At 40.0% G+C, this 25,265-nt stretch overlaps 1 protein-coding gene across 2 annotated transcripts in view; it reads right to left on the bottom strand.

The window, feature by feature from the left end:
• Positions 1-25,265, bottom strand: part of LOC134220212 (fatty acyl-CoA reductase wat-like) — a 125,088-nt gene that overhangs the window by 35,776 nt on the left and 64,047 nt on the right. For both annotated transcript variants that reach the window (XM_062699208.1, XM_062699207.1), the window contains exon 2: positions 14,979-15,711. In XM_062699208.1, coding sequence (XP_062555192.1) covers positions 14,979-15,159 — 181 coding nt within the window. In that variant the 5' untranslated portion in view covers positions 15,160-15,711. The remainder of the gene's footprint in view (positions 1-14,978; positions 15,712-25,265) is intronic.

The raw sequence follows: 25,265 nt of genomic DNA, 5'->3' as shown, positions 1-25,265 counted from the left end.
TCTTACTTCCCCACAGAACTGAGACATTTTCTTCTAACCTCTCATAACTTGCTTCTTATTGACTGAGTAGTGAGATATGAGAAAGGATTTTGGCCGAAAGTAAAATGTGGCAGAATTAAAGTACAACTATATGAACTAATGTCGAATTCGTTTTTAAACCTGGGTCAGAGCCAACCCGAACCCTGAATAAAAAACAGTTTTCAGTTCCATCTGTCATTGAAGCTCCTTCGAAAATTCCTTCAGAAAATCCTTGGAAAATTCTTTCATGAATTCTTTTGAAAATTTCTTCAGGAACTCCTCCGAAAAATCCTTCAAAAATCCTTCCCCAAGTTTCTTCAGTAAATCATGTAGAAATATCATTCACGAAATCCTCCGGAAGTTCCTCCAGAATGTCTTCCAGAATGTCTTTCTTCAGAAATTCCTCTGGAAGTTCCTTCAGAAACTCTTAAAAAAATCCTTACAAAGTTCATCCAGGAATACCTCCAGAAGTCCCTCCAGAAATTCCTCCAGGAATTTCTCCTAAACTGTCTCCAGAATATCATCCGGAAGTCTCTCCAGAAATTTCTCAGGAAGTTCCTGGAAGAACTTCTGGAGGAATTCCTGGAGGAACTTCCGAAGGAACTCTCGGAGGAATTCCTGGAAGATCTTCCAAAGGAACATCCGAAAGAATTCATTAAGGAACTTCCGGAGATATTCCTGGAGGAACTTCCGGAGAAATTTCTGGAGGGACTTCCGGAAAAATTTCTGGAGAAACTTCCGGAAGAATTCCTTAAGGAACTTCCGTAGGAATTCCTGGAAGAACTTCCGGAGAAATTTCTGGAGGGACTTCCGGAGGAATTTCTGGAGGAACTTCCGGAGGAATTCTTAGAGGGACTTCCAGAGGAATTCCTGGAGAGTCTTCCGGAGGAATTCCTGGAGGAACTTCCGGAGGAATTCCTGGAGGAACTTCCGGAGCAATTCCTGGAGGAACTTCCGGAGGAATTCCTGGAGGATCTTCTGGAGGAATTCCTGGAGGATCTTCCGGGAGGAATTTTTGGAGGAATTCCTGGAGAAATTTTTGGAGGTACTCTCGGATCAATTCTTGGAGGGACTTCTGGAGAAATTTCTGACGGAACTTCTGGAGATATTTCTGGAGAAGCTTCCTGGAGGAAATTTCAGAGGAATTCTTGGAGGGACTTCTGGAGAAATTTCTGACGGAACTTCTAGAGATATTTCTGGAGGAGCTTCCTGGAGGAAATTTCGGAGGAATTCTTGAAGGGTTTCCCTGAGAAATTTTTGAAAGGACTTCCGGAGGGATTTCTGGAAGAACTTCCAGAGGAATTGTGAAGGAACTTCCAGCGAAATTCCTGGAAGCACTTTTGGAGGAATTTCTGGTGGAACTTTCGGAGGAATCTCTGAATAAACTTCCGAAACTTCGGTGGTTCCGGAGAAATTTCTGGAAAAACTTTCGAAGAAATGTCTTGGTGGTCTTGGTTATTCCGGTGGAATTCCTGGAGGCACTTCCGAAGGAATTTTTGAAGGGACCGCTGGAGGAATTCCTTGATAGACTTTCGGTGGAATTTATGTAGGGAATCTCTGGAGGGACATCGAAGGAACTTACGGAGGAACTTTCGAACGATTTCCTGGAGGAACTTCCAGAGACATTCTAGGAAGAAATTTCGTAGGAACTCTTGGAGGAATTTCTAGATGAATTCTTGGGAAAAATATGAAGGAATATGGCTACCGCTTCTGCCTCATACGCAGGAGGTCGTGGGTTCAATCCCAGGCCCGTTCCATTCTCCTACTTTGTATCTTTTCATATATTTCTCATGTTCTAGCAACCGCTAGAATTAGAAATGGGCTTTCATACCGTTTCTATCCTCTATCCCCTATAACTACAACTTGATTAGTTCTAGCAGGTAACTGTTAGAATTCGAAATGAGCGAAAAAAAAAGTTCGTTTCGGCATCCAATTTACAAATTTACAATACTTCACCACCCCTTCATTACTATCACATTGGCAACCCGTTAACCAAGACGAACCTCTGCCATAAAACCTAACCCCCAAATTCCAATAAAATTCCGCAGGAACTCGTGGCGAGTGCAGAGGTGTTCTCGGCTTGCAGTGGGCGAGTGACTGCATCATCAATTCCTTCCCATCCCCGATGACCGTGAGGACGTGGCCAGCGCCATTATCGACCATCCAAAAAACTAGAGCTCTCGGACTGTGCACATTGAGGTTGGAGTGCAAATCCCATGATTTCATCCATTGGTTCCATGTGCAATTGCGATTGTTCTGGTCGATCACGGAGTAGCAACTACGAAATGCACGTTCATCATGTTTTTTAGGGAAGAACTACTTAAATAATCAATTAGGAATTTTTCGAGAAAATTGCAAATGAATTATCGAAGGCCCATAATATTTTCGTTTGAAACAAATTCTCTTGGGATTATTGGAAGAAATCCTAAGGGAATTCAAATATAATGCAAATGTAGACAAATATAATAGGGAATAAAAAATTCCCGTAAAACGGATTACGATGAGCATTCTTTGTCGCATGTCAAGTTGAAAACCGGAATGGGGGACTATCGAAGTTGGATTTTACTCGCAATCCGCACGGAAATTACTTTCGGATTTCCCACGAGAACTACTTTCAAACTTCGAGAATTCTTTGGAACAGAAGCTCTTTGAAATTACCAAAGAAATTTGTTTGGAATTCGGGAGAAAAGTCGTCGGATTTACATGAGAAATTCTTCAGAATTTTTACAAAAAAATGTTTCAAATTTCTACCGGAAAATGTTCGGAATATCTACGGAAAGCTCCTGTTGAGTATTTTTCGAAATTTACACACGTTAAAACAGAAAATTTGTCAAAATATCCGCGATATGGTCGTTCGACAGAATGGACCATTTGGCTGAAAAAGACGTTTGACCCAACGAGTCAATGGCCAAGTGTTAATTACTGAAATGTCCACCCGTTTGGTCAAATGACATTTAAGGCGAAATGGTCTTTTTGTCAAACGACCATAGAGCGAAATTTCGTCGATACTGGCCTTGAATATTTAAGTTATCTAACCAAATCCTATTAAGTCGCATTGTATATGTATAAGTCATATCGAATATCCGAAATTGTTATTTCGAAATTTTTTGTCCGAAAATGTAGTTTGGCCGAAAGCGACATATCGCCGGAAGGGACTTTCTGCCGAACTGGTAACTTGGGAGCGTCCACAAATTACGTAACGCTTAGAGGGGGAGAGGGGGGTTGAGCGAATTGTGACGGTCCATACACAATTTTGAGATTTTCCATACAAAAAGTGTGACATAGGGGGGAGGGGGGTTGAAAATATCCATTTTTGCGTTACGTAATTAATGAATCTTTCCTTTGGCCGAAAAAAATCGTTGGACCGAATAGATCATTTGACCGAAAAATGTCGTTTGGTAGAATTTGGTCGTTTGGCAGCAGGAGCCATTTGGCCCAAAAATGTCTTTTCTACAAAACAACCATTTCCAAAGATGTCTTTTCTACAAAACAACCAAAATTGATCATTTTAGCACACTTTTCGGCAAAAATGCCTTTTGGCCGAAACGGTTGTTTTGCAGAAGAGACATGTTTGGGCCAAAAGGCTCTTCCTGACAAATGATTATTCTTATCAAATTGCATTTTTGGTCAAATGATCTACTCGGTTTATTAATTACCAGTTCAGCCGAATTTTTTTTCGGCTGTATGCCGCTTCTTCCAAACTACTTTTTCGGCCACCCATTTTCGACCTGATAACAGTTACAAATAAACGGGTCAGATCGGCTTGGCTAGTCTCTAGAGTCTAGAGTCCTCGGATATTCCTGAGAATTTTCTGTTTTTACTTTTTCGAACTTTTTGTTGAAAATCGGAAAATAATTTCCAAGTGATATAGGTATTCAAAAAAAAAAAAAAATTCTGCAAAAACTTTTAAAAAATGTTGGGGAAGTTGATCAGATTTCCGGCAAAATTCAAAAGATTCTTTTGTTTTTGGTAATATCCAAAATGACAAATTTAGCCGAACGACACTTTCGTCCGACCGTCCATTTCGGCCAAATGACGCGTTCTGCCAAACGACCATTTCGACCAAAGGCCATACTCGGCCAATCGATTTTTACAGCTAAATGAACTGTTTTATGTTATGGTCTATTCGGTCAAACGAGATATTCGACCAAACAACTTCCAGCCTTGTGATCTTCGACCAAATGGCTTTCTGCCGAACAATCCTTTTACGTTCAAAAATTCATTGCCAACGAAAAATTCTTTGGTTTTCAACTTGAGTTCCTTCGCCGTTTCCAAATGAGTTTTTTCTTAGTTATTACGGAGCGTCTTTCGAAATTTTAACACGAAATTGTATGGAATTTTCAAGAAAATCATTGGTATCTTTTTTTCTCCCCTTTGTCTGTCGTTGAGCTCGGACCTAGTTGATCCATCTCGCTTCATTAGTATGTTAACAAAAAAAATCTTTGGAGTTTCAAGTGATATTATAGGATTCTACGGAAATTCCACTGCAGCTTTGGAATTTCCTTCTTCAAATTTGAATCGACGTGGAAAATCATAGATCAGTGGTGTGGAAAATTTCAAACGCAAAAATATCGGCGTCGGCGCATACCTCTAACTACAGTTTTAACATTTTCAGCCGTATGATCTGTTCGGCCATGTGACTTTTTCATCATCATTACCATCATCAACATCATCATATTCGACCAAGTTATATTAACGGCCAAGCACAAGGGACACAACAAGCACAAGGCAGTCGGGACTTCCGAACCGAACTTTCTGTTTTATCTGTCAAACTAATCAATGCGTTGTTTAGCGTATCTTTAGGCGGATCCAGCGCACTACTTCCGAAGTTAGGTGTGTTGCCTGTATCTGGAGAAAAATCTAACTTCGTTATAAAAAGCGTTCTAACTTTGTTCTGGATAGACAATATCCTTGCAGAATAGCAATGAAGAGTTTAGAGGTAGAAAATAATACATCATAATAAATTCACTTATAGATGCCAATCATACCTATTGATCCTGTCAGATGGAACGACACTCGTTAAAGTTGCCCACTAAATAAAAGGTAAAAGGTCAATCATCTTTGTGTTTCCTTAAGAAACCAATAATAATGAACCAGTTGATCAACTTTTTGTTCGAATAAGGCTTTTAGGAGATAAATAACACGACGTGCTTATGACAAGCATTCATCCATATCCGAAATTCTGGAAAAATTCCACTCACCGATGATATTTTCACAACCCACAATTTAGCAGCCTAACAAACTTGATTTCGTGCTGCAGAAACGCATAAAACACGATAGCTGCAGAAATCACAAAGTTGAGATCTTCGAAAGATCAAACGAGATGACATAATCAATATGAATCAGCTAGAATGAAGTTACTTCCTCGTGCAGGATGATGAGCACTGCAGAATAACACAGGGTGACTTTCCCACACACAAAAAACGGATCGAAAACGATCTCTAGAACAACTTAGCATTGAACAGAGTTTATGGTGGAGCTCCAGGATGCTGTTCGCAACCTTGAGATTATTAATGTTGCAAATGATTCGTGGATTCATGCACAAGTTGTCCAATTAGCACGTAGGTATGCGAATTTTCGTTTACATCGGCGTGTGACGGAACCGATTTCACCGGTTTGTTTCGCTTGTGCGGCGAAAATGGTTAGCTTTCGGAATCTCGTTCGCAAATCGTGATGATCCGAACTTCTCATATATCTAATCGGACGACGACGATGAGGCAGGTGACTTGACGACAAGGGGCATTGTTACAACCGGCGGTAGTCTGTACGAATGCTAAACAACTGATGAATGAAGTGGCAAGAGTGTATCCATCAGTTTAACAAACTGGCCGTACGTCTCGGCTTAAATGGGCTACAATTAACACCTCTCGGGACGAATCAGGAAGAGATTTGAGGGTAAGAACCTCTTATTACCATTCAAGTTTTTATAACGTTTAGCGTTGTCTGAATCTTAATAGACGCATTTTTCAGCCCAAAAAGAGTGAACGGGCTCGAAGATCATATTTTGACCTTTGAATATATTTGTTCTTAAGTTACTTATAATTGTTTCACTTTTGTTTTGCAAAGTTCGTCGATTTTCCATAGCACAGTTGTCCAGTAATTATTTTTTTATTTTTCTTCAATGTTTAGCTGTCAATATTTTCAGGAAATCTTTACAATAAGGTTGGAACAAATGTGAATTCCTTCTTTTGTCATGTTGGTCTTTGGATAACAAAGGGGGTGGTAAATAGAAAATAACGGATAAATGGAATAACGATCAATGGATAAATTGATAAAATCGTAAAACTCATCAGTTTTCTTAAAGAACTTTCTGGGAAGGCTCAATATTTTTTTTCCAATCTAATTTTGAATTCCCGCTCAAATAATTAAATAAAGCCGCAAAAAGAGAGGGGCGGCGACAGAAGAAGAAAATAATATTTGTTCCAGCCTAATTAATTGACAGTTCTGAAGATGAAAAATCGGTAAATTTCCACAAAATCTGTGGTGAAAATTAAGTGGTTTGATATCGTTGGGATTTTTTATCCAAGTGTACATCAAGCTTTGATTGATTGAAGCCCTTGAATAATTGATAACGATTGAGTGCTGATATCACAGAAATATTTTATTGGTATTTTATTGGTATTCTTATAGGACACTGCACGAACGAATCTCTTTCGATCAATAGGCCAGGAACTGTCAATTTTGACAGTTAGTAGCCTTGTTGTTTTCTAATTTCTTTGCAGTGTGTGCGCTATTCGAAAAAAAAACAACTACTCAATAGCAGTCACGAATTCGTGAATTAACAAAAATAGTTTCGGGAACAACAGTCACGTTTCCTGGAACGTTCTTGTGACGTGACTGGTGTTCCAGCAAAAACGCGAGGTGAGGGCTGGCGGCACGGCATTTGTGGCAGTTATTTTTGGACTTGTATGCATGTGATTAATAGTTTGCATTCTCCGTCGAATTCAATTCTTGTTGCAGTGCAGAATTCCCACATAAACATCATCAACTCTTTTCGTTGATATATTATGACACTATGCGAGCCTTCTACTAAAAGTTCAGGGTAGTCTTCGTAGAATGGACGGTTGACTCTCAATTCTCAATTCCAGCATAGAGTGAAGGTGCCCAAGGTGCTGAAATCGACGTCTCTGTTTTTAATGGCTTTTAGTTACGAAATCTGAGAATCAGGCAAGGCCTAATAACGTTTTTGTTTGTGTTACTGTTAAAAGGGGAGTGAGGTCTTTCAAGTCATTTGAATCTTCCGGCATGCATGACATCTTCCCAGGATAAGGAAACGCTGATTCCATTCATGAAGTATGGTCCTGGGACTATGGTTGGCGTAAAGTAATCTTGATCTCAGCATTCAGTTAGTCGAAAAGATCGATAAAACCTCAGACACGAAAGAAATCACTCTCTCTGACCGGTAGAAAAGTGTCAAAAAGCAAACTTTAAAACATAATGACACAATACTGCCGTAATCTGAAAAAGTGACGTATACGCCATTTTCCTAAAATGGTGTTAACGAGTGGTACTCATAATAGATAATACAATACTTTATCGTCTCCACCGTCGTTACTTTTATGCCGTTACCTTCATGAACAACATAATTTAAAATATTCCTTAACGAACTCAAGGTAAAATGCCTAAATTTGATCGTTGTTTTAGAATCGTCTCTCCGTTTTTTCAGCCTTTTTAGGGAGCAGTTCTTATAGAACTGGATAAAATATGGTTTGTTCCTTTTTGAACAGAGTAAGAACGTTCCATCGATTTCCGTCTCGTACCGTCATGACTTCAATCTTTTCAAATAATTATTATTGCGAATTTAATTTTTTTTCAATCAGTTCTTCTCTTACTTCAGTCAAGTCTAACGACTAACGAGCTCTTTCACTTGGAAAAGTTTGAACAGAGAAATTAGCATCCCACGTAGATCCGGGTGAATAGACTTACATGGGGATATAAGCTCTCAGTCACTCATTGCAGGGGGATAGATCGTCCCTTTGTATCCTTTCCTTCATATGCCGAAGGATATTCCCAATTCCGGTGTGGCAGGGCGTCCGCACTGGGGTTGCATCGACTGCATGGGGTTCAGCGGATAAGTGCTTTCCTCAATCTTATTTGTAGCCCTATCGTCCAGAAGTCTGCTCCGGTCGCCGAGGTCAGTCCTACGGTTCCGTTTAGGGCTATCTTCGGGTTGGTGCAATGTATACCAACAAATATCTTAAAGATTGCTCAAGTTTTCCTGAGGTGGATGGCTTTAGAAGGTTTCTTCCTTTTATTACGAAAAGAATTATAAGGCTTTCAGATTTATGAAAAGTATTTTTAAAGTGGAATAATATTGACCCGTTCTTCTACAAGTACAAGCATCACTTCAATTTGTCAAGCTCTGTTGGTATGAAATACCCTGGATATTCGGGTCTTCTATCAAAAGTTCTGTTTTGAAGAACTTAGTGCATTTGGTGGAAGGAAAACAAACCAAATCATGCTTTCATCTCTTGTCTTTTGCCGTGCAAATTAAACCTTTGAACGTAAAGATCATATCTCCCTTGGCTTAAACCAAACCAATGCATGAATTCTTATCCCCATAAGAAGGCTTTTTATCCTAATACCGAGCAAATGTATCCTTTGCAAGAGGTTTTTTTTCCTTGCCATGCATTAATTACTAGAAGGAATCATATCTCCCTTTGCACATATGCTGTTGAAGTAGGTAACGTATACTCTATTAACTTATATTCGACAATGCGTCTTTCCATGAAGATAATGATAACCTCATAGATTTTTATTTGAAATTCTCGTTTGGCAAAAACTCATTCGGCCGAAAATCACTTGGCCGATTAACACTTTAGGTCGAAAATCATCTAGCCGAATTTCGTTAAGCTGAATTGAAGATTTGGCCTAAATGGTTATTAGACCGAAAATGGATTGGTCATATGGCCGAACTGGTTATTTCGTAATTTGGCCGAAAATATCGTTTGGCAGAAAGGACCATTTGGTTCAAAATGTCATTTGTCATGTCATTTACGGCCGAAAATGTCTCTCTTCTCATGTCTTACTTCTCACTTCTCAACTATCATCAATCATTCTACACTTTTGATATTCGCTATTGTTCAACCAATCGACATATTCGGCCATATGACCCGTTCGACCAAATGACACTTTTAGCCAAATAGCAACAAAAGACAACTTCGGCCAAACGGCATATAAACTATTAAACTATTCGGCCAAATAAACTATTCGGCTAAATGACTTTGACCGAACGGCCTTTTTTTTCCAAACGACCATTTCGAGCAAATGGCACACTAGACTGGATGGATTTTGGCCTTATGGATTTTTTCACCCGAATGACATATTTCGCCAAACAGCTTCCGGCCTAGTGACCTATAGTCAAATGGCTTTCAGTCGAGTAACTTCCAGTTTAGAACTTATTGTCTTTTTTTTGTATATTTAAAATAGTTTTTGTTTACATTTCTGCTATTCGCGCTCCAGTCTTTTATAGTTTATCTTCTGAAATATGTGAGAGACGTTCTTGTTTCTGATCCAGAGGCAAAAAGACGGTAAGTCTTAAAAGAAAATAGAATAAGAATATCATGAGCACGACCAATTTCCAATCGACCCACTAAGGTTATTTTTACGTAACTCATTGTACCGCGTAAAATAAAAGAGGGTTATTGAAAAAAAAACCCTTAATCTACCTAGCAGGGATTGTGCCTTTCTCGTGCATTATTTAACAACCTAATTAATCAATCAAATACATCATCGGAAAATTACTTGAAATGCTGAATTATTTGCGAACGTATTTTCATGAAGTCAAATTTTATTAGCGTGCGCGTTTTATTCCTGTAGAAGCGTTATGGCGTTATGCGTACTAACTTGCATGCTATCAAGGCATGTGTTCAAAAGATATTTTAGTTACCAGATAAATATTGTCGCTGTCGTCGCTGTCCGGAACATCTTTTGCTGGCGAGGATAAGGGGTCTGAATGTCAATGAAGGAAAAACACATACGATTTGACAGTCAGGTACCACACATGTTTCGGACAGCAGAACAAAGGGAACCGGAGCGACAATCTTTATCTGGAAACTAAAATATATTTTGTGTGTTTAATTTTTTTTTTAAAGTCGTGTACAGTCGGGATTCGCTGGATGGGATTTTAATACTTGGGCCACTTTTTACAGTCAAACCTCCATGAGTCGATATTGAAGGGACCATCGACTCATGGAAATATCGAGATGTTCGAAGGGACCATCACAGTAACCAAGAAAATAATTTTTAATATGGCATAATTTGCCTCCATGAGTCGATATCGAGTCATAGAACATCGACTCATGGAGGTTTGACTATAGTTGGGCCTCCGCTGGTTGGGTCATGGCCCAACTAAGAAGCAACCGTACGTCAAAATTCAATGTAAACACGGAAAACGGGATTGGGCGTCACTGGACATCATTTGTGATGTTCAAGTCGAAATACACGTGTTCAAATGGCTGTTAGTTGGCCCAACTAAAAAACCGAATTCGTTAGTTGGGTCGAGGTCGTGGCCCAACCAACGAATCGCGACTGTACTAAATCGAGTAGGCATTTTATAGCATGTTATTAAAAATCACTATATTATATAATTATTTAAATATTTAGAATTTTTTGATATGCACAATCGCTTTGAAATTAAATAGTGATCTACTACGCTTCATTATCTGTTTAATGCAACTTATTGCGAAGAATTGGAATGTGAAAAATTGGCTAATGTTTTTTTATGGCACATGTGCACACACACATTTACATACGGACAGACAGACATTTGCTCAGTTTGTCGAGCTGAGCCGATTGGTATAAAACACTATGGGTCTCTTCTATAAAAAAAATAGTTTTTGGAGTGAAAGGGTCTGGGTCATTTGGCATAAAGTCATTTGGCATATGGTCTTTTATATCGTTAATTTGTTGATATTTTTCGGTGAAAACTAAACACACACTTTGCATAATTTTGCATAACGTTTCGGCCTACTGCTTTTCAGCCATTATCAGATTTGCAATTTATCAAACGTTCACCACCAGTGTGGTTTTCAAACTGTTTGAAAACCACACTGGTGGTTAACGTTTGATTAATTGCAAATCTGATGATGGCTGAAAAGCAGCAGGCCGAAACGTAATGCAAAATTATGCAAAGTGTGTGTTTAGTTTTCACCGAAAAATATCAACAAATTAACGATATAAAAGTTTACGGTGACCCAAACCCTACCAAGTAAATAAGGATTTTTAGCATAAAGGCCATTTGGCATAACGGCCATTTGGCTTAACGAACATTTGGCATAATTTTAAACAGCAATAAAATGTTAGGTAATTTGGTACTTTGAAGGAGATTTTTTTTTTAAATTTCTTTATTATCGTGATCTTTGAAGGAGAATTATTCGATGTATTTTTTCACATCGATAAAGTAGAACGATGATATATTCTGATGAATATATAATGATGGTAGACATTTCACGAAAGGACGGACAAATGGAACAGCAGAATCACTTCCGAGGAAAGGATCACATTCATCAATCCAGATTAACGGCTACTTCTAAAAAAGTAATCTAATTTTTCGTTGATTGATGCCGCGCAAACACTTACTTTTGAAGAAGGTATCAAAACCAACGTTGCCTCAATCCGAGCAAACATCTATTTTCAAAGAAGGAATCACATCCACCATTGCCTTATTTCGGGCCAACGCCTATTTTGGAAGAATGGACTAGATTCACCAGTTCCTCAATCCAGGAAAACGCCTACAATCAAAGGACGAATCACATCCACCATGGCTTTATACTGAGCAAACTCTTTCTTTTAAAAAAGAAATCACATCCCTCATTGCCTTACACCGAGAAAGCGCTCACGTTTAAAGAAAGAATAACATCCACTATTGCCATAATGTGGGCAAAGGCTTATATTTCAAGTATGGATCGCATCCACCTTTGTTATAATCCGGTCAAACGACTCTGAAAGAAGAAATCACATCTGCAATTTCCTTAATCCGGGCAAGCACATTCCTTCAGGGCTTGGATGAATGAAGCAATGAAGATGAGGACCGATGCTTCAGCACCAGATATACTCCCGAGGAAGGTAGCTTCATGAGAGAACAGTTTCAAAGTGCTTGGTGAAGAATGCTTCCTCGCTCCATATAGCACTGCTGTACGAACCAGCTGGAGAGTGAAATCAAACACCCGCTAGTGCAGAGAATATTTAACTCTCTTGCCTCACTTATACTGAGTTGCGCATTTCAGTTGGAATGAATGTGTGAAAGAGAGGTATATGGTGCATTCTCTCTCTTTCTCGCTAATATGGTTTTGTATTCACACAACACTCACTCACATCTGAAATACTGCCGATGAACGAAGGAGCCCTACTGAACGATGCCGCCTCAGCACCACCCGGCTTGTGAAGAGGCCACGTTCACAACTCTCCACTTTCAATGTATAAAATGAATGCTTTGTATTTGCTTATTCCCTTGTTCGTGCAGCCAGCAGCACGTCGTCGAGCGCACATCAATCGGTGCATCGAAATTAAAACCTCACTGCGGGCTAAAAACGAAGCATTCATTCGTTTTTGAACGAATTTTCCAAGGCCTGCATTCCTTTGAAGAAGGGATTACATCCACAATTACCTTAACCCGGCCGAAATCCTACTTTTTAAAAAGGAATCCTTCATTGCCTTAATTCGGGCAGGCGCCTATTTTTAAAGAAGGGATCACTTCCACCATTGCAGTAGCCCTGAAAAGGGCGTTATTTTTGCGACGAAAACATAATATTTCTTGCCTCTCACTGGCTAAACCATCCAATTGAGGATTAACAATTATCATTGATTTATATTCGGCAGATCATGCTTTGTACGAAATGATTATATCTTTTTAATATTATTATCGACCGGTGTTATATTCACCATTCTGTTTTTTTCCGTACCACTTAGATAAGCAACTAATTTCTTGAACACAAATAAAAAATATGCTATATGTCCGTCACTTTTGACGCTGTTCACAATTATGCCAAATGACCGTTATGCCAAATAACTTTATGCCAAATGACCCGCTCCAGGAGTGAAATGATAGCCTTTACGAGAAAGGCAAAACAACGTAAACAAATCTGTTGCGGAATTAGAAAATTTTATATGTTGGTGCCTACTGGGGAATTAGAAATTTTTTAATTGGTAGTTATAATGGAATGGGCTTCTACCTATTTGTTCGCTAGGTGTTGTTCGTAGGTCATAGTATGCTAGTATGAATCGTAATATGGTACATGGTCTTTGTGATATGAAACCAGGAATGTGATCAGTTCTATGCTCAAACTCATCCAAGAATTTCCTGAAGTAAGGCCTTGAGATCTACACCCGTAACCAAAGATCTTCTTCTTCTTCTTATTGGCATTACGTCCCCACACTGGGACAGAGCCGCCTCGCAGCTTAGTGTTCATTAAGCACTTCCACAGTTATTAACTGCGAGGTTTCTAAGCCAGGTTACCATTTTTGCATTCGTATATCATGAGGCTAACACGATGATACTTTTATGCCCAGGGAAGTCGAGACAATTTCCAATCCGAAAATTGCCTAGACCGGCACTGGGAATCGAACCCAGCCACCCTCAGCATGGTCTTGCTTTGTAGCCGTGCGTCTTACCACACGGCTAAGGAGGGCCCCAAAGATCTATCCGCCTGTTTCAAATATGGTACATGCTCTGGTTCTATAAGACGCCAAGGGCGGTGAACCCTAAAAAAGACGAAAAAGAGGGCCCTGGATGGTACAAACTAAAAAAGGAGTGTCTATTCTATCCTCTCCGACTTGCTTGGTTATGATTGTGCTTAACCTTGTGTTCGGTTAACTCTTGCTCCAACTAAAGCAGCGGTGCTGCAATTTGGGCGTTTTTTCCTTAATTTACTTCTTACACAATAAAAATCAGCTTTGACCATACAAATTAGCACTTGGTCGAAAGATTTCAAATATATCTATATGCTGAGGGTAATAAAACGGATATTGGTGTTAAATTCACTTCGTACGAAACGATCAAAGCAAAAGAAAAGTGCGGCCCGCGGGCCGCAAGGTAATTTTACTTTGATCAAGAATTTCTGGGGCTTTGCAGGATTCGCTAGAACATATTGCACTTCATTAAAATATCTGAGAATTCGTGTTTCGTTATTATTTCTGTATAATTAAAAAGTCTCCGCAAGTCTCTATAATAAAGACAAAAAATAATTATACAGATAAGGAAAATATTCCTGAAGGTATGTTCTGTGAATTTATAAATCCTGGAAGATTGCTATAGATTCTGAAAGCCCTTTACGAGGCAATGATTTTTTATGGTTTTATACGAGTCTACTGAAGTTCTTGTAACCCATGAAGTTTTGAAAAAGTTTTTGAAGGATGCTACTTAAGAAAAGTTAAATTCTTTGATGAAATTCTGTTACCAGTGCGAAGTTATTATACCATGCGTCCCCATCGAATACAATAGAAAATTAGGAAATTTTCTTGAAATTCAGATGCAAAATCGAAAAGCCGAATCTTTATAGGTCATAATTCATTAAGGTTGCCGATACTTTACTCCGCAATGAATGTAGACGCCCATTGCCGATGCTATTTTTTTATAGCAGTGAGGTATTTCAGTATTGTTTGTATGGTAATAAGTAGTCTTGTAATGTTGGATAAATCACGTTTTTAAACCCCATACGTTTTTTGAACCCTTTTTTGTTCTCAAGCAAAATAATGAGTTGTGGTAGTTCATTGATTCGTCGTTTATTAATCCTAGCTACTGATGGCATAAAATAAAAGCGAATCAATGTTATGCTTTGCAATGTGATTTCGAAACCTTTCAGTAAATAATATTATTATACACTTCCTGGCAAGACGCTTGTCAAAATATGATATCTTGTGTTATCTGTCCAAAAACCAAGTCTTATTAATGTAGTCGAGTTTCCAAAATTAATAATTTATAATCCATCGAGCATGTTTTCGGTTCAGTTGCAGGTACTTACTTTTCCCCAGAAATCCGGTTCCGCCGGTAATGAAGACACTGGTCCGTTCGTAAAACTGCTGAATCTCGGTCAGCTTCTGCTCGACCTGGGCCGCATCGCTGATGACCGTCGTCGATGTTACTGTTGTTGTTGGTTGCAGCTTTGACGCCGCTGCCACGTCCTGATATGCCGCCACGGTCATTGTGCTCACTTGTGCTTTTATTATCTTGTTTTTTTTTTCACTTCTGTCTGTTCACCGTGGGCGATGTTTTTCTTTCGACCCTTAACTATTTCGTGGGTTGGCACTTTTCACGGGTCACACGATTCTCGCGTATAGAATAAATACTTTTCTGTTTGGTCTTCTTCAACACACGAAAACAAACGTCGGTAACGACTCACTTTCTGCTGGAACCCGCGCGATTGCTTCAATGGACAGCGATGACGAAAATCCCTCAATAGTGTGATAATTCGCGCACTTTCAACTTCTTGCGCTATGCTTCACTAATTCACCTCACTCGAGTTATAATTGCAGCGATTTTCTTCTTGTTGGCATTTCTCACAACACCGACCCCATCAACGATGCCGACACTTAGTGTTTTTTTTTCGCTTTGCTCCAACGAGAAGAGAGCCACTATGACCACGCGGCTTGTGGTGACCGGCGGCAAGTGAGGTTCGTGAGCTGAGGGCGTTGTTGGATTAGTAAAGTTGCTGCTGTCACTGCCGAACTAGACGCGTCGTCGTCCTGCCGTTGTCGCTGTGTTGAAGAGGAAAATTAAATATGTTACAATAGCTGTTTCATGAGTTGGCTGTTTGTGGGGTAGTCCATGGCTTAACACTTTGGTTGCGGCTCAGTTGGTTGGTGCTTGGTCGGTGGTATTTGAGTGCTGTATTCTAATGTTTTGAAATTATTACTGTTCAAAGCATTGCACAGATTCAATTCCTCAATAGATTAGATCTGTGTCTATTGATTCGTATATTGTATTTTGTTCAATTTGTGTAAATTTACGAAACATCTGTAAGCACAAATTGGCCTTCATCTCAAATGGTCAAAAATCAAATGTTCTGTATTTTTGTTTAACGACGAAACACGGTGTGTATCAAAAGGGAATATTGAGGTTTATCGCCAGATGCACAACAAAAAAACCGTCACAGATACAGAAGCTTAAATGTTTGAGCAGGAATGAAAAAACTGGAATCAGGATTTAAATTCAGCGAAACTTCGCAGCAGATGCAGATCCAAAGACACATGTACGCCATTAAAAATGTATAAAAAGTTGACTAAAATTCGTCCTGGCCACCAGCCAAAGTCGAAATCTTTTATGATGGCCCCTGGCCGGTTAGTCAATCATAGATAGAAAGTAGTAGTTGTAGAGAAAAAAAATGGAATAGTTAAGGAATAGAAAACGGAAATAAAATCTACTAAAACTTGCTAACTTCACTGATTATCATATTATCGTTTAACACGTTATACGGAGCCATGTTTAACCTTTGTAGCTCCGTTGATGACACTTTTTGTTCCTGTATATGAACCGGTTTTAAAGCACATTTCATTAGTGCCTGTCTCATAAATAGAAATTAGTTAATCCTAAATGTTCCAAGCGGAAGGTAATAAAATAGAGGGGGTTTCTCCATAAAACAGCTAATGCACGCTAAGGAAAAAGTTCTAAATAAGATTTTATCGTTGTATGGAAACCACTTGGTGGTTTGGTGGTGGTTAGTGACGCGGCCATCTCGTTTTGCGATTAGAAAAAGCAACTCGCTTTATGTTCTTTTTTTAAGTGAATTAAAAAGGAGTTTTTTTTCTTGTTGTTTGATAGCCACAAGGAAATGAGCCGGTTGTGTCAACATGGCTGCCACCAGTCGAAACGGGAGGAGGAACCTGTTTGCACTGCAGAGCACCACAAAACATGTTCAGCAAGTTTGGTTTCAGAGTCGAAACAGCATCGGAAGGATTTAGACAGAACAAGTTTATTGATTTGCCAAAAACGCAAAAAGATCGAAATAACATTATAAATTGAAAAATTAATTCAGTTGTTCGAAAAATTCGCGCATAGGATTTGAACAAACGATTAAAATATCCCAAAAGAGTTGCTTACCGATATCTATTCGCAGTATCTTCTTAGTATTTGACACCCATAAATGATTATTTTTACAACTTCAGGACAAGGTCGAACGGTCAAGTGCCGTGATCCTTTCCATTCGGTTATTTGCGACCTCGCCGATCAATATCGTTTTACTGTCCACATGTACGACCGAATCTTAATGTTATACACCATATTAGTGGATGTACGCTGGCTCGCTTGCTTTTGTACCGACACTGAAGGTTAGCAACTCAAGCAAATAGCCGCGCCGAGCGCTGTTTGTGTGAATTTTGGGGCCGTTCCGGAGGGTGATGCGTAATAAATTGCAAATACATACCGTACCACCGTCGGTCGGTCGTGTGCTTCAACCCAGAAGAAGGAAGCAATTGAAGATGGTAGCGATATAATTAACCATTGGAAAGGTTGCACGATCTTTTATTTCATTGTGGCAATTTAAAAGGCGATTTTTTTTTGCTAAAGGTATACGATATGAGTCTTCAGTCATCCGTGCGGACAAAGACATTGGATTTCCAATCCGTGGAGTTCGATTCTTGTTCCGGATTTTATTTGGTGGGAGAGATTTTGCTTTACCTTGACACAGTGCGTTATTATAAGCGCCGGACGAGATACGAATGCATGGTATGACAGCCACAGATGAGTTTTTAATAACCGTGGAAATACTTATAGGAACATTAAATTGAAGGGCATTCAAAGTTCCAGTTAGTTCCATGTAGAAGTAGAATGTAATATGATCAAGGATTGAATCCTAAAGAGAAAGAGCAAGTCTCTCACTTATCACCTCTGTATACATATACGATACGATATGTAGCATACCGCGAGAAACTTTTTTCGCAAGCTGTCAACTGATTCGGGATGTTATACCCCATTATAAATTTCTTTTAGAAAGCTCCAAATGTGGGAAGCACTGGCTCTGATGATGCATTCTAACTTGTTCTATACAGCTGTACAGTAACCAACGCGAAAGGAAGGAAAACAAAGCGAGAATCACCATTTTTCTGTGGGGGCTGCCTATCCGATTCTGTTATCATGGCTTGTTATGGTTCGGAACTATTTTTGCCTCTCTTTTATCGTTGTTCGTTATCTATTGAAGGCGATTTCAGCAAACCCTGGATAAGATATAGCATTTATTCGTTACCAACGTTTTATTTAAACTATAATATAGCAGCAAATAAGGGAAGGGTCACTTGGCCGAAACCCATTTGGTCGAATGCCACTAGGCCGGACAAACCATTAGGCCAAAATCTATCTGGCCGAATGGGTCGTTTAGCCGAATGGGTCGTTTGGCCGAAAGGGTCATTTAGCCGAAAGGGTCATTTGGCCGAAAGTGTCGTTTGGTCGAAAGGGTCATTTAGTCGAAAGGGTCATTTGGCCGAAAGGGTCAGTTGGCCGAAAGGTTCTTTTAGCCGAAAGGTTCGTTTGGGCGAAAGGGTCATTTAGTCGAAAGGGTCATTTGGCCGAAAGGGTCAGTTGGCCGAAAAAGGTCATTTGCTCGAAAGGGTCGTTTGGCTGAAAGGGTTATTTAGCCGAGTAGTTCATTTGAAAAACGAGAAATTAGGAATCATCACTGCGCACTACTCTCTTTTCACGGTGAGTAGTGAGAAATGAGGAGTGAGAAGTGAGACGTCTTACTTCTCATTCCTCATTTATCACTTCTCATTGTGAAAAGTGAGTAGTGAGACGTCTCACTACTATTTTTTTCAGTGAGAAGTGAGACGTCTCACTTCTGACTCCTCTTTTATCACTTCTCGCTGTTAAAAGTGAGAAGTGCGAAGTGAGTAGTGAGACACCTGACTACTCACTTTGTGCTTCTCACTTTTTACAGCGAGAAGTGATAAATGAGGAGTGAGACATGAGACGTCTCACTTCTCTTTCCTCATCCATCACTTCTCACTGTGAAAAGTGAGTAGTGCGAAATGGGTAGTGAGACGCCTCACTACTCATTTCGCGCTTCTCACTTTTTACAGTGAGAAGAGAAAAATGAAGAGTGAGAAGTGAGACGTCTCTTTTCTCATTCCTAATTTCGGCCAAATGACGCTTTCGGCCTAATGACCCTTTTGGCCAAATAACCCATTCGACCAAATGAACCATTCCGCCAAATGATCCATTCGGCCAAACGACCCTTTCGACCAACCCACCCTTTCGGCCAAATGTCCCTTTCGGCTCAATGTCCTTTTCGGCCATTAGACCCTTTCGGCCATATGACCCTTTTGTCGTAATAACCCTTTCGGTCAAACGATTTTCCATGAATTGCCTTGCCAACTAACCAGCTATCTCTTTCCCGTGGTGCTCACGGAGATGCAGAGGATTCCTCAGTCTCTGGTAGCGATGAGTGCCGAACTAATGATTCTCTCCTAATCCTAAATTCACTGTGAGGATGTGGTCGGCATCGTTATTAGTCTTGAATTAATGAAACTCCAAAGCATGTACAGTGAGAATACTTTTATAATCCCAAGAAGCCTATTCAACTAGTGAGCTGTGCATATTTGTTGTTTTTGGGCCAATCATGACTAGCAACTGTGTACAGTCAATCACGCAAAGCTAACCTAAGATTTCGAAAAGCTCGAATGTAATCCCCTGTTTTCTCTACAGATAGTCTAGTTGTCCTACCGTCAAAGTAAAATTATCAGCAAAAAACTTCAAGAAATATTGAAAAGAATTTCTTCAATATCTGAAGAAATTTTTGAGTTTTCGCCATTATTTTCCCCTTTAATATGAATCTTTTGAACTGTTTTTTTTTGTTAGCTTCAAAACTTTCAGACCGAGCTGCATTCCTTCAAATTTTATCAAAAATAGATCATGTAGTTCGCAATATCCGGACTTTTTAACAAAAGTGCTCGTGAATAGAATGAAATGGATAATGAGAGCAACGATAGTCCTGCCCGGGTTTGGGACATTTCGTCGATCGAAATTGAGTCGAACGACGTTTGGTCGAAAGGACGTTTAGTCGAAAGGGCTTTGGTCGAATGAATATTTCGTCAAAGTAAATTGCAGCTCAGATATGTTATTCCTCTAATAAAATATAAAATTAACTCTAAATCTTAATTTGTAAATATTCACCCAAAAACTCAAATTATACCAAATGGCCATTCGACAAAACGTCATTCGACTAGATGTCCTTCGACCAACTGGTATAGATTCTATTTTCCCAACGCCATTTGACCGAACGCCACTTGGCCGAATGACATCTAACCGAATTGAACGTTTCGCTGACACGGTTATCAAGCCGAAAACTGTTTGACCGAACTGATAATTTGGCCTAAAGAGACATACGGCCGAAAAATCGTTTGGCCGAACAGGTCGTTTGACCGAAAAAGTCGTTTGGCTGATAGGTCATTTAGTTGAGAATGCAGTTTGGCAGGAAGGGCCATTTAGCGGAACATGTACGGGGCCCTCCTTAGCCGTGCGGTAAGACGCGCGGCTACAAAGCAAGACCATGCTGAGAGTGGCTGGGTTCGATTCCCGGTGCCGGTCTAGACAATTTTCGGATTGGAAATTGTCTCGACTTCCCTGGGCTTTAAAGTATCATCGTGCTCGCTTCATGATATACGAATGCAAAAATGGTAACTTGGCTTAGAAACCTCGCAGTTAATAACTGTGGAAGTGCTTAATGAACACTAAGCTGCAAGGCGGCTCTCTCCCAGTGTGGGGATGAAATGCCAATAAGAAGAAGAAGATGTGCTACTGCAGAAAATTATGTTTTATCAAACAGCTCATATCGCCGGAAATGTCATTTGACTGAACGGGTCATAAGGCTTAAAATGTCGTTTGGCCGTTAATATTGAATGCAAAAAGTGTGAAGTCTTCTTCTTATTATTATTAACATCCCCCACTGGGACACTGCCGCCTCGCCGCTTTTTTTGTGTCGGCTAACACGCTGATACTTTTACTCCCAGGGAATTGAACCCAGTCACCCTCAGTGTGGTTTTGCTTTGTAGCCACGCGTCTTATCGCTAGGCTATGGAGAGCCCCCACAAAATGTGAAGTACATTTATTTATAATTGAGAAACGAGAAGTAAAAAATGACAAATAAATAGTGAGAAATCGAAAATCTCAAATAAGAAGTGAGAAGTATGACGTCTCACTTCTCGCTATAGAGTGTGAGAAGTGTGTAGGCAGAGATGGGAAATGTTAGACTTCTTATTTCCTCTTCTCATGTCTAGCTGTTTTTAAAGCAAATATCTTACATTTTGATTTTTGCGTTTTAATTCACCATAATAATTATCACTACCAACAAGTATTCGTAACTGCCTATTTGACATTCCAATAGGTGGATTTGGCTTTACTGTTTGCGCAGCTCTATATGATAGACTCTGGGTGACATTGTCGGCCCTTTCCTCCAAACAACCATTCCGGCAAATTTAGCTAATTATTTGGAACGCCGGGTTGTCCGCGAAGTGAAAAAAAAGTCTACTTTGAAGATAATTATTCGGTGCGCGATCGAACGTGTTTTCGTTCGGCACGTCAGGTTGCCCGGAAAGTGAAAAAAAAACTATTTCGAAAATTAACTGCTTAAGGTCACTCCTGACGGAATCCAAGATTAAAAGTGCTCGCGTTTTCGGGGGCACACCACTCGATTCAGAGGCGGCGCACAACTGTCATTTTTGTTGATTTAGCTTTGCTGCGTCGCAGCATGCGTGAAATAATAAAAATGACAGTTGTGCGTTGCTTCCGTATCGAGTGGTGTGCCCCCGAAAACGCGAGCACTTTTAATCTTGGATTCCGTCAGGAGTGACCTTAACTTTAATCAGTGAGTGATCGAACGTGTTGTCATTTTGAACGCTGGGTCGTCTGCGAAGTGTAAAACAAATCTGCTTCGAAGAGTAGATAATAAGTTCGAGGTATGACTGTAACACAATAACCTATCCCAAGACAATCGTGGAGATGCTTGAGCTTGAGCTTGAGCTTGATTGACTGCTCGTAGTTGCTACTCCATTATGACCAGATCAGCTGTTCTTGCACAGGGAACCAACAGATGTTTGCTTGGGACTAGCTCACATCTTCAATGTACAAGTACTGGTGATCTCATTTGTTAGGTCATACTGGCGCCTGCCACGTCAGAATGCAAGTCAATGTAGGGAAGGGGGAGGAAATGATGATGCAATCACTCGCCCACTGCAAGCCGAATATACCTCTGCACTTGCCACGAGTTCATGTGGAATTTGTTGGAATTTATGGGTTAGGTTGGAGAGGCAGAGGTCCGTCTTAGTTAACGAGCTGCCAATGTGATAGATAGGAGAAGGTAACTGATGGAATTTCTAATTGGATGTAGGAAACGAGCTATATAAGTTCATTTCCGATTCTAGCAGATTACTGTTAGAATTATCAAGTTGAAGGTATAGGAATAGTAATGGAAACGGTATGGAAGTCCATTTCCAGTTCTAGCGATTGTTAGAACATGAGAAATAAAGAGAAAGATACAAAGTAGGAGAATGGAACGGACCTGGGATTTAACCCACGACCTTCTGCGTATGAGGCAGAAGCAGTAGCCATATGACTACCAAGCCCGCTTCGAAACAAGTATCACGCACTGAACTGATTAATTTTATTGCCGGCCGCGCAATGCAGAACACAATAATTCGGCCGACCGCGCGATCGTTCTGCTGTCCGAAACATGAGAGATCACGCACTGAACTGATTAATTTTATTGCCGGCCGCGCAATGCAGAACACAATAATTCGGCCGACCGCGCGATCGTTCTGCTGTCCGAAACATGAGAGATCACGCACTGAACTGATTAATTTTATTACCGGCCGCGCAATGCAGAACACAATAATTCGGCCGACCGCGCGATCGTTCTGCTGTCCGAAATATGAGAGATCACGCACTGAACTGATTAATTTTATTACCGGCCGCGCAATGCAGAACACAATAATTCGGCCGACCGCGCGATCGTTCTGCTGTCCGAAATATGAGAGATCACACACTGAACTGATTAATTTTATTACCGGCCGCGCAATGCAGAACACAATAATTCGGCCGACCGCGCGATCGTTCTGCTGTCCGAAATATGAGAGATCACGCACTGAACTGATTAATTTTATTACCGGCCGCGCAATGCAGAACACAATAATTCGGCCGACCGCGCGATCGTTCTGCTGTCCGAAACATGAGAGATCACGCACTGAACTGATTAATTTTATTACCGGCCGCGCAATGCAGAACACAATAATTCGGCCGACCGCGCGATCGTTCTGCTGTCCGAAACATGAGAGATCACGCACTGAACTCCCCAAGACAATCGTGGAGATGCAGAGGTATCTAGTAGCAACGAGAGTCGGACTAACAATCCTTCCTTTCCCATATGACCGTAATAATGTGGCCGTTATTGAAAGACAATATATGAGATTCCGAAACGTGTACATACATTGAGAATGGATAGTTAACCCCAAGCTCCACTAATTAGGTTCTCTCTTGTTCGTTTTGTCTATCACGGAGTAGCAACTACGAATTGTACGGTCATAATGCTCATGCTCAATGCTCAAATGACCTTTTCGGATAAATGGAGTATTCAGTCGAACGACATGTTCGACCAAATGACCTGTTCGATCTAACGACAGTTTCGGCCGTATGTTCATTTCGGCCTAATAACATTTTCGGTTAAATGACTTTTGGCCGAAGGACTGATATTTATAGACGACTGTTTTCGAAGAAAACTATTTTATGATCTGGCCCGTTGATATCCAACTTCTTTCTTAGAATAGATATTTAAAACAAATACGTACAAAAATATATACGTAGAATGGCAGGTTAATACAATTAACTGCTGCTGATGGCGTCCGAAGGTGAACATTGGCTCAAACATGTTCCAGTAGATAAATAAAATGAACCCCAAACTCCCGACAACTGTTTCCCGCTTCGTTTCCGAATGGGGATCTTCTTGATATTCCAGCATCTTCGAAGCCAATGCTAACGAAAAATCATTAGGAAAACTGACGACTATTCTTTCTCGGGAACTTTCAAGTGAATTAAAGTTAAATTACTCTGAAGGATGACATGTAAAAGGTTGGGAATGCGCTATGAGTATTTATTCAATTTGTATGCTTCACAAATTATTTATTAATTGTTGGCGGACTGAATACAAATATTTCTAAAATTGTGCTTTTGAAAGCAAATAAGCAGATAACACATGCCCTTAAATTTTATCAGTAAGCTGTTTTCATGTGCGAAATAAATTAATTTCGAATTGGAGGCGTTCAATTGGAAATTAGTTATGATGGGCAAGACATTTTTCAATCGTGATCATGGTAAAGCAAACCATCAAAAAAAACTATTTAAGAGTTTGTTTTGTCATGGGGCTGTCCATATACCACGTGGACAGGTTTTGGTCAGTTTCAGATACCCCCCTCCCCCAGCGTGGACAATTCTTCATATAAATTTTCAAAAATTTGTATGAACCGTGGACAATCGACTACACCCCCCTCCCCCCAGAATTGTCCACCTGGTATATGGATAGCCCCCATGCACGTCATGCACGAGTCACTGAAGACAACCTTACTGCTGAGGTCAAAGTACGTATCTGTTAAGTTACAAACTGATGGAATTAAATGGAAAGACGAACTCGTCTTATGGCAATGTGATAACATTAATATAACATTTTCCATGCATTTTGTTTTAAACAAAATTATGGTACTTTATGGTACTTTCATTGGATTGCTTCTTCTTCTTCTTATTGGCATTACATCCCCACAATGGGACAGAGCCGCCTCGCAGCTTAGTGTTCATTAAGCACTTCCACAGTTATTAACTGCGAGGTTTCTAAGCCAAGTTACCATTTTTGCCTTCGTATATCATGAGGCTAACACGATGATATTTTTTATGCCCAGGGAAGTCGAGACAATTTCCAATCCGAATATTGCCTAGACCGGCAACGGGAATCGAACCCAGCCACCCTCAGCATGGTCTTGCTTTGTAGCCGCACGGCTAAGGAGGGCAATTGGATTGCATAAGTATCAAAAATAATTAATGAAGAAATAAAAGTAGGTATGTACCTAGAATTTTTTTTCACTTCTTTGGGCAGCTCTTCTATTTTGAAACGTCCTTTTATTTCCAGTTAAATTTATAGCTCAGCTGTAACACACACGTCCACATGGTGGATGAATTGGAAACCAACGAAGTTTGTTTCATAACTTAACAGATTATTCGTACCTAACGAATATTAATCTGCGAGGCATATTTGTCCCAGTTTAGGATTCTAACTAAATCATCT

The sequence above is a fragment of the Armigeres subalbatus genome, chromosome 3, assembly GCF_024139115.2.
Source record: "Armigeres subalbatus isolate Guangzhou_Male chromosome 3, GZ_Asu_2, whole genome shotgun sequence".
In the NCBI taxonomy this organism is placed as follows: domain Eukaryota; kingdom Metazoa; phylum Arthropoda; class Insecta; order Diptera; family Culicidae; genus Armigeres; species Armigeres subalbatus.
This window is presented reverse-complemented; position numbering and strand designations above follow the sequence as displayed.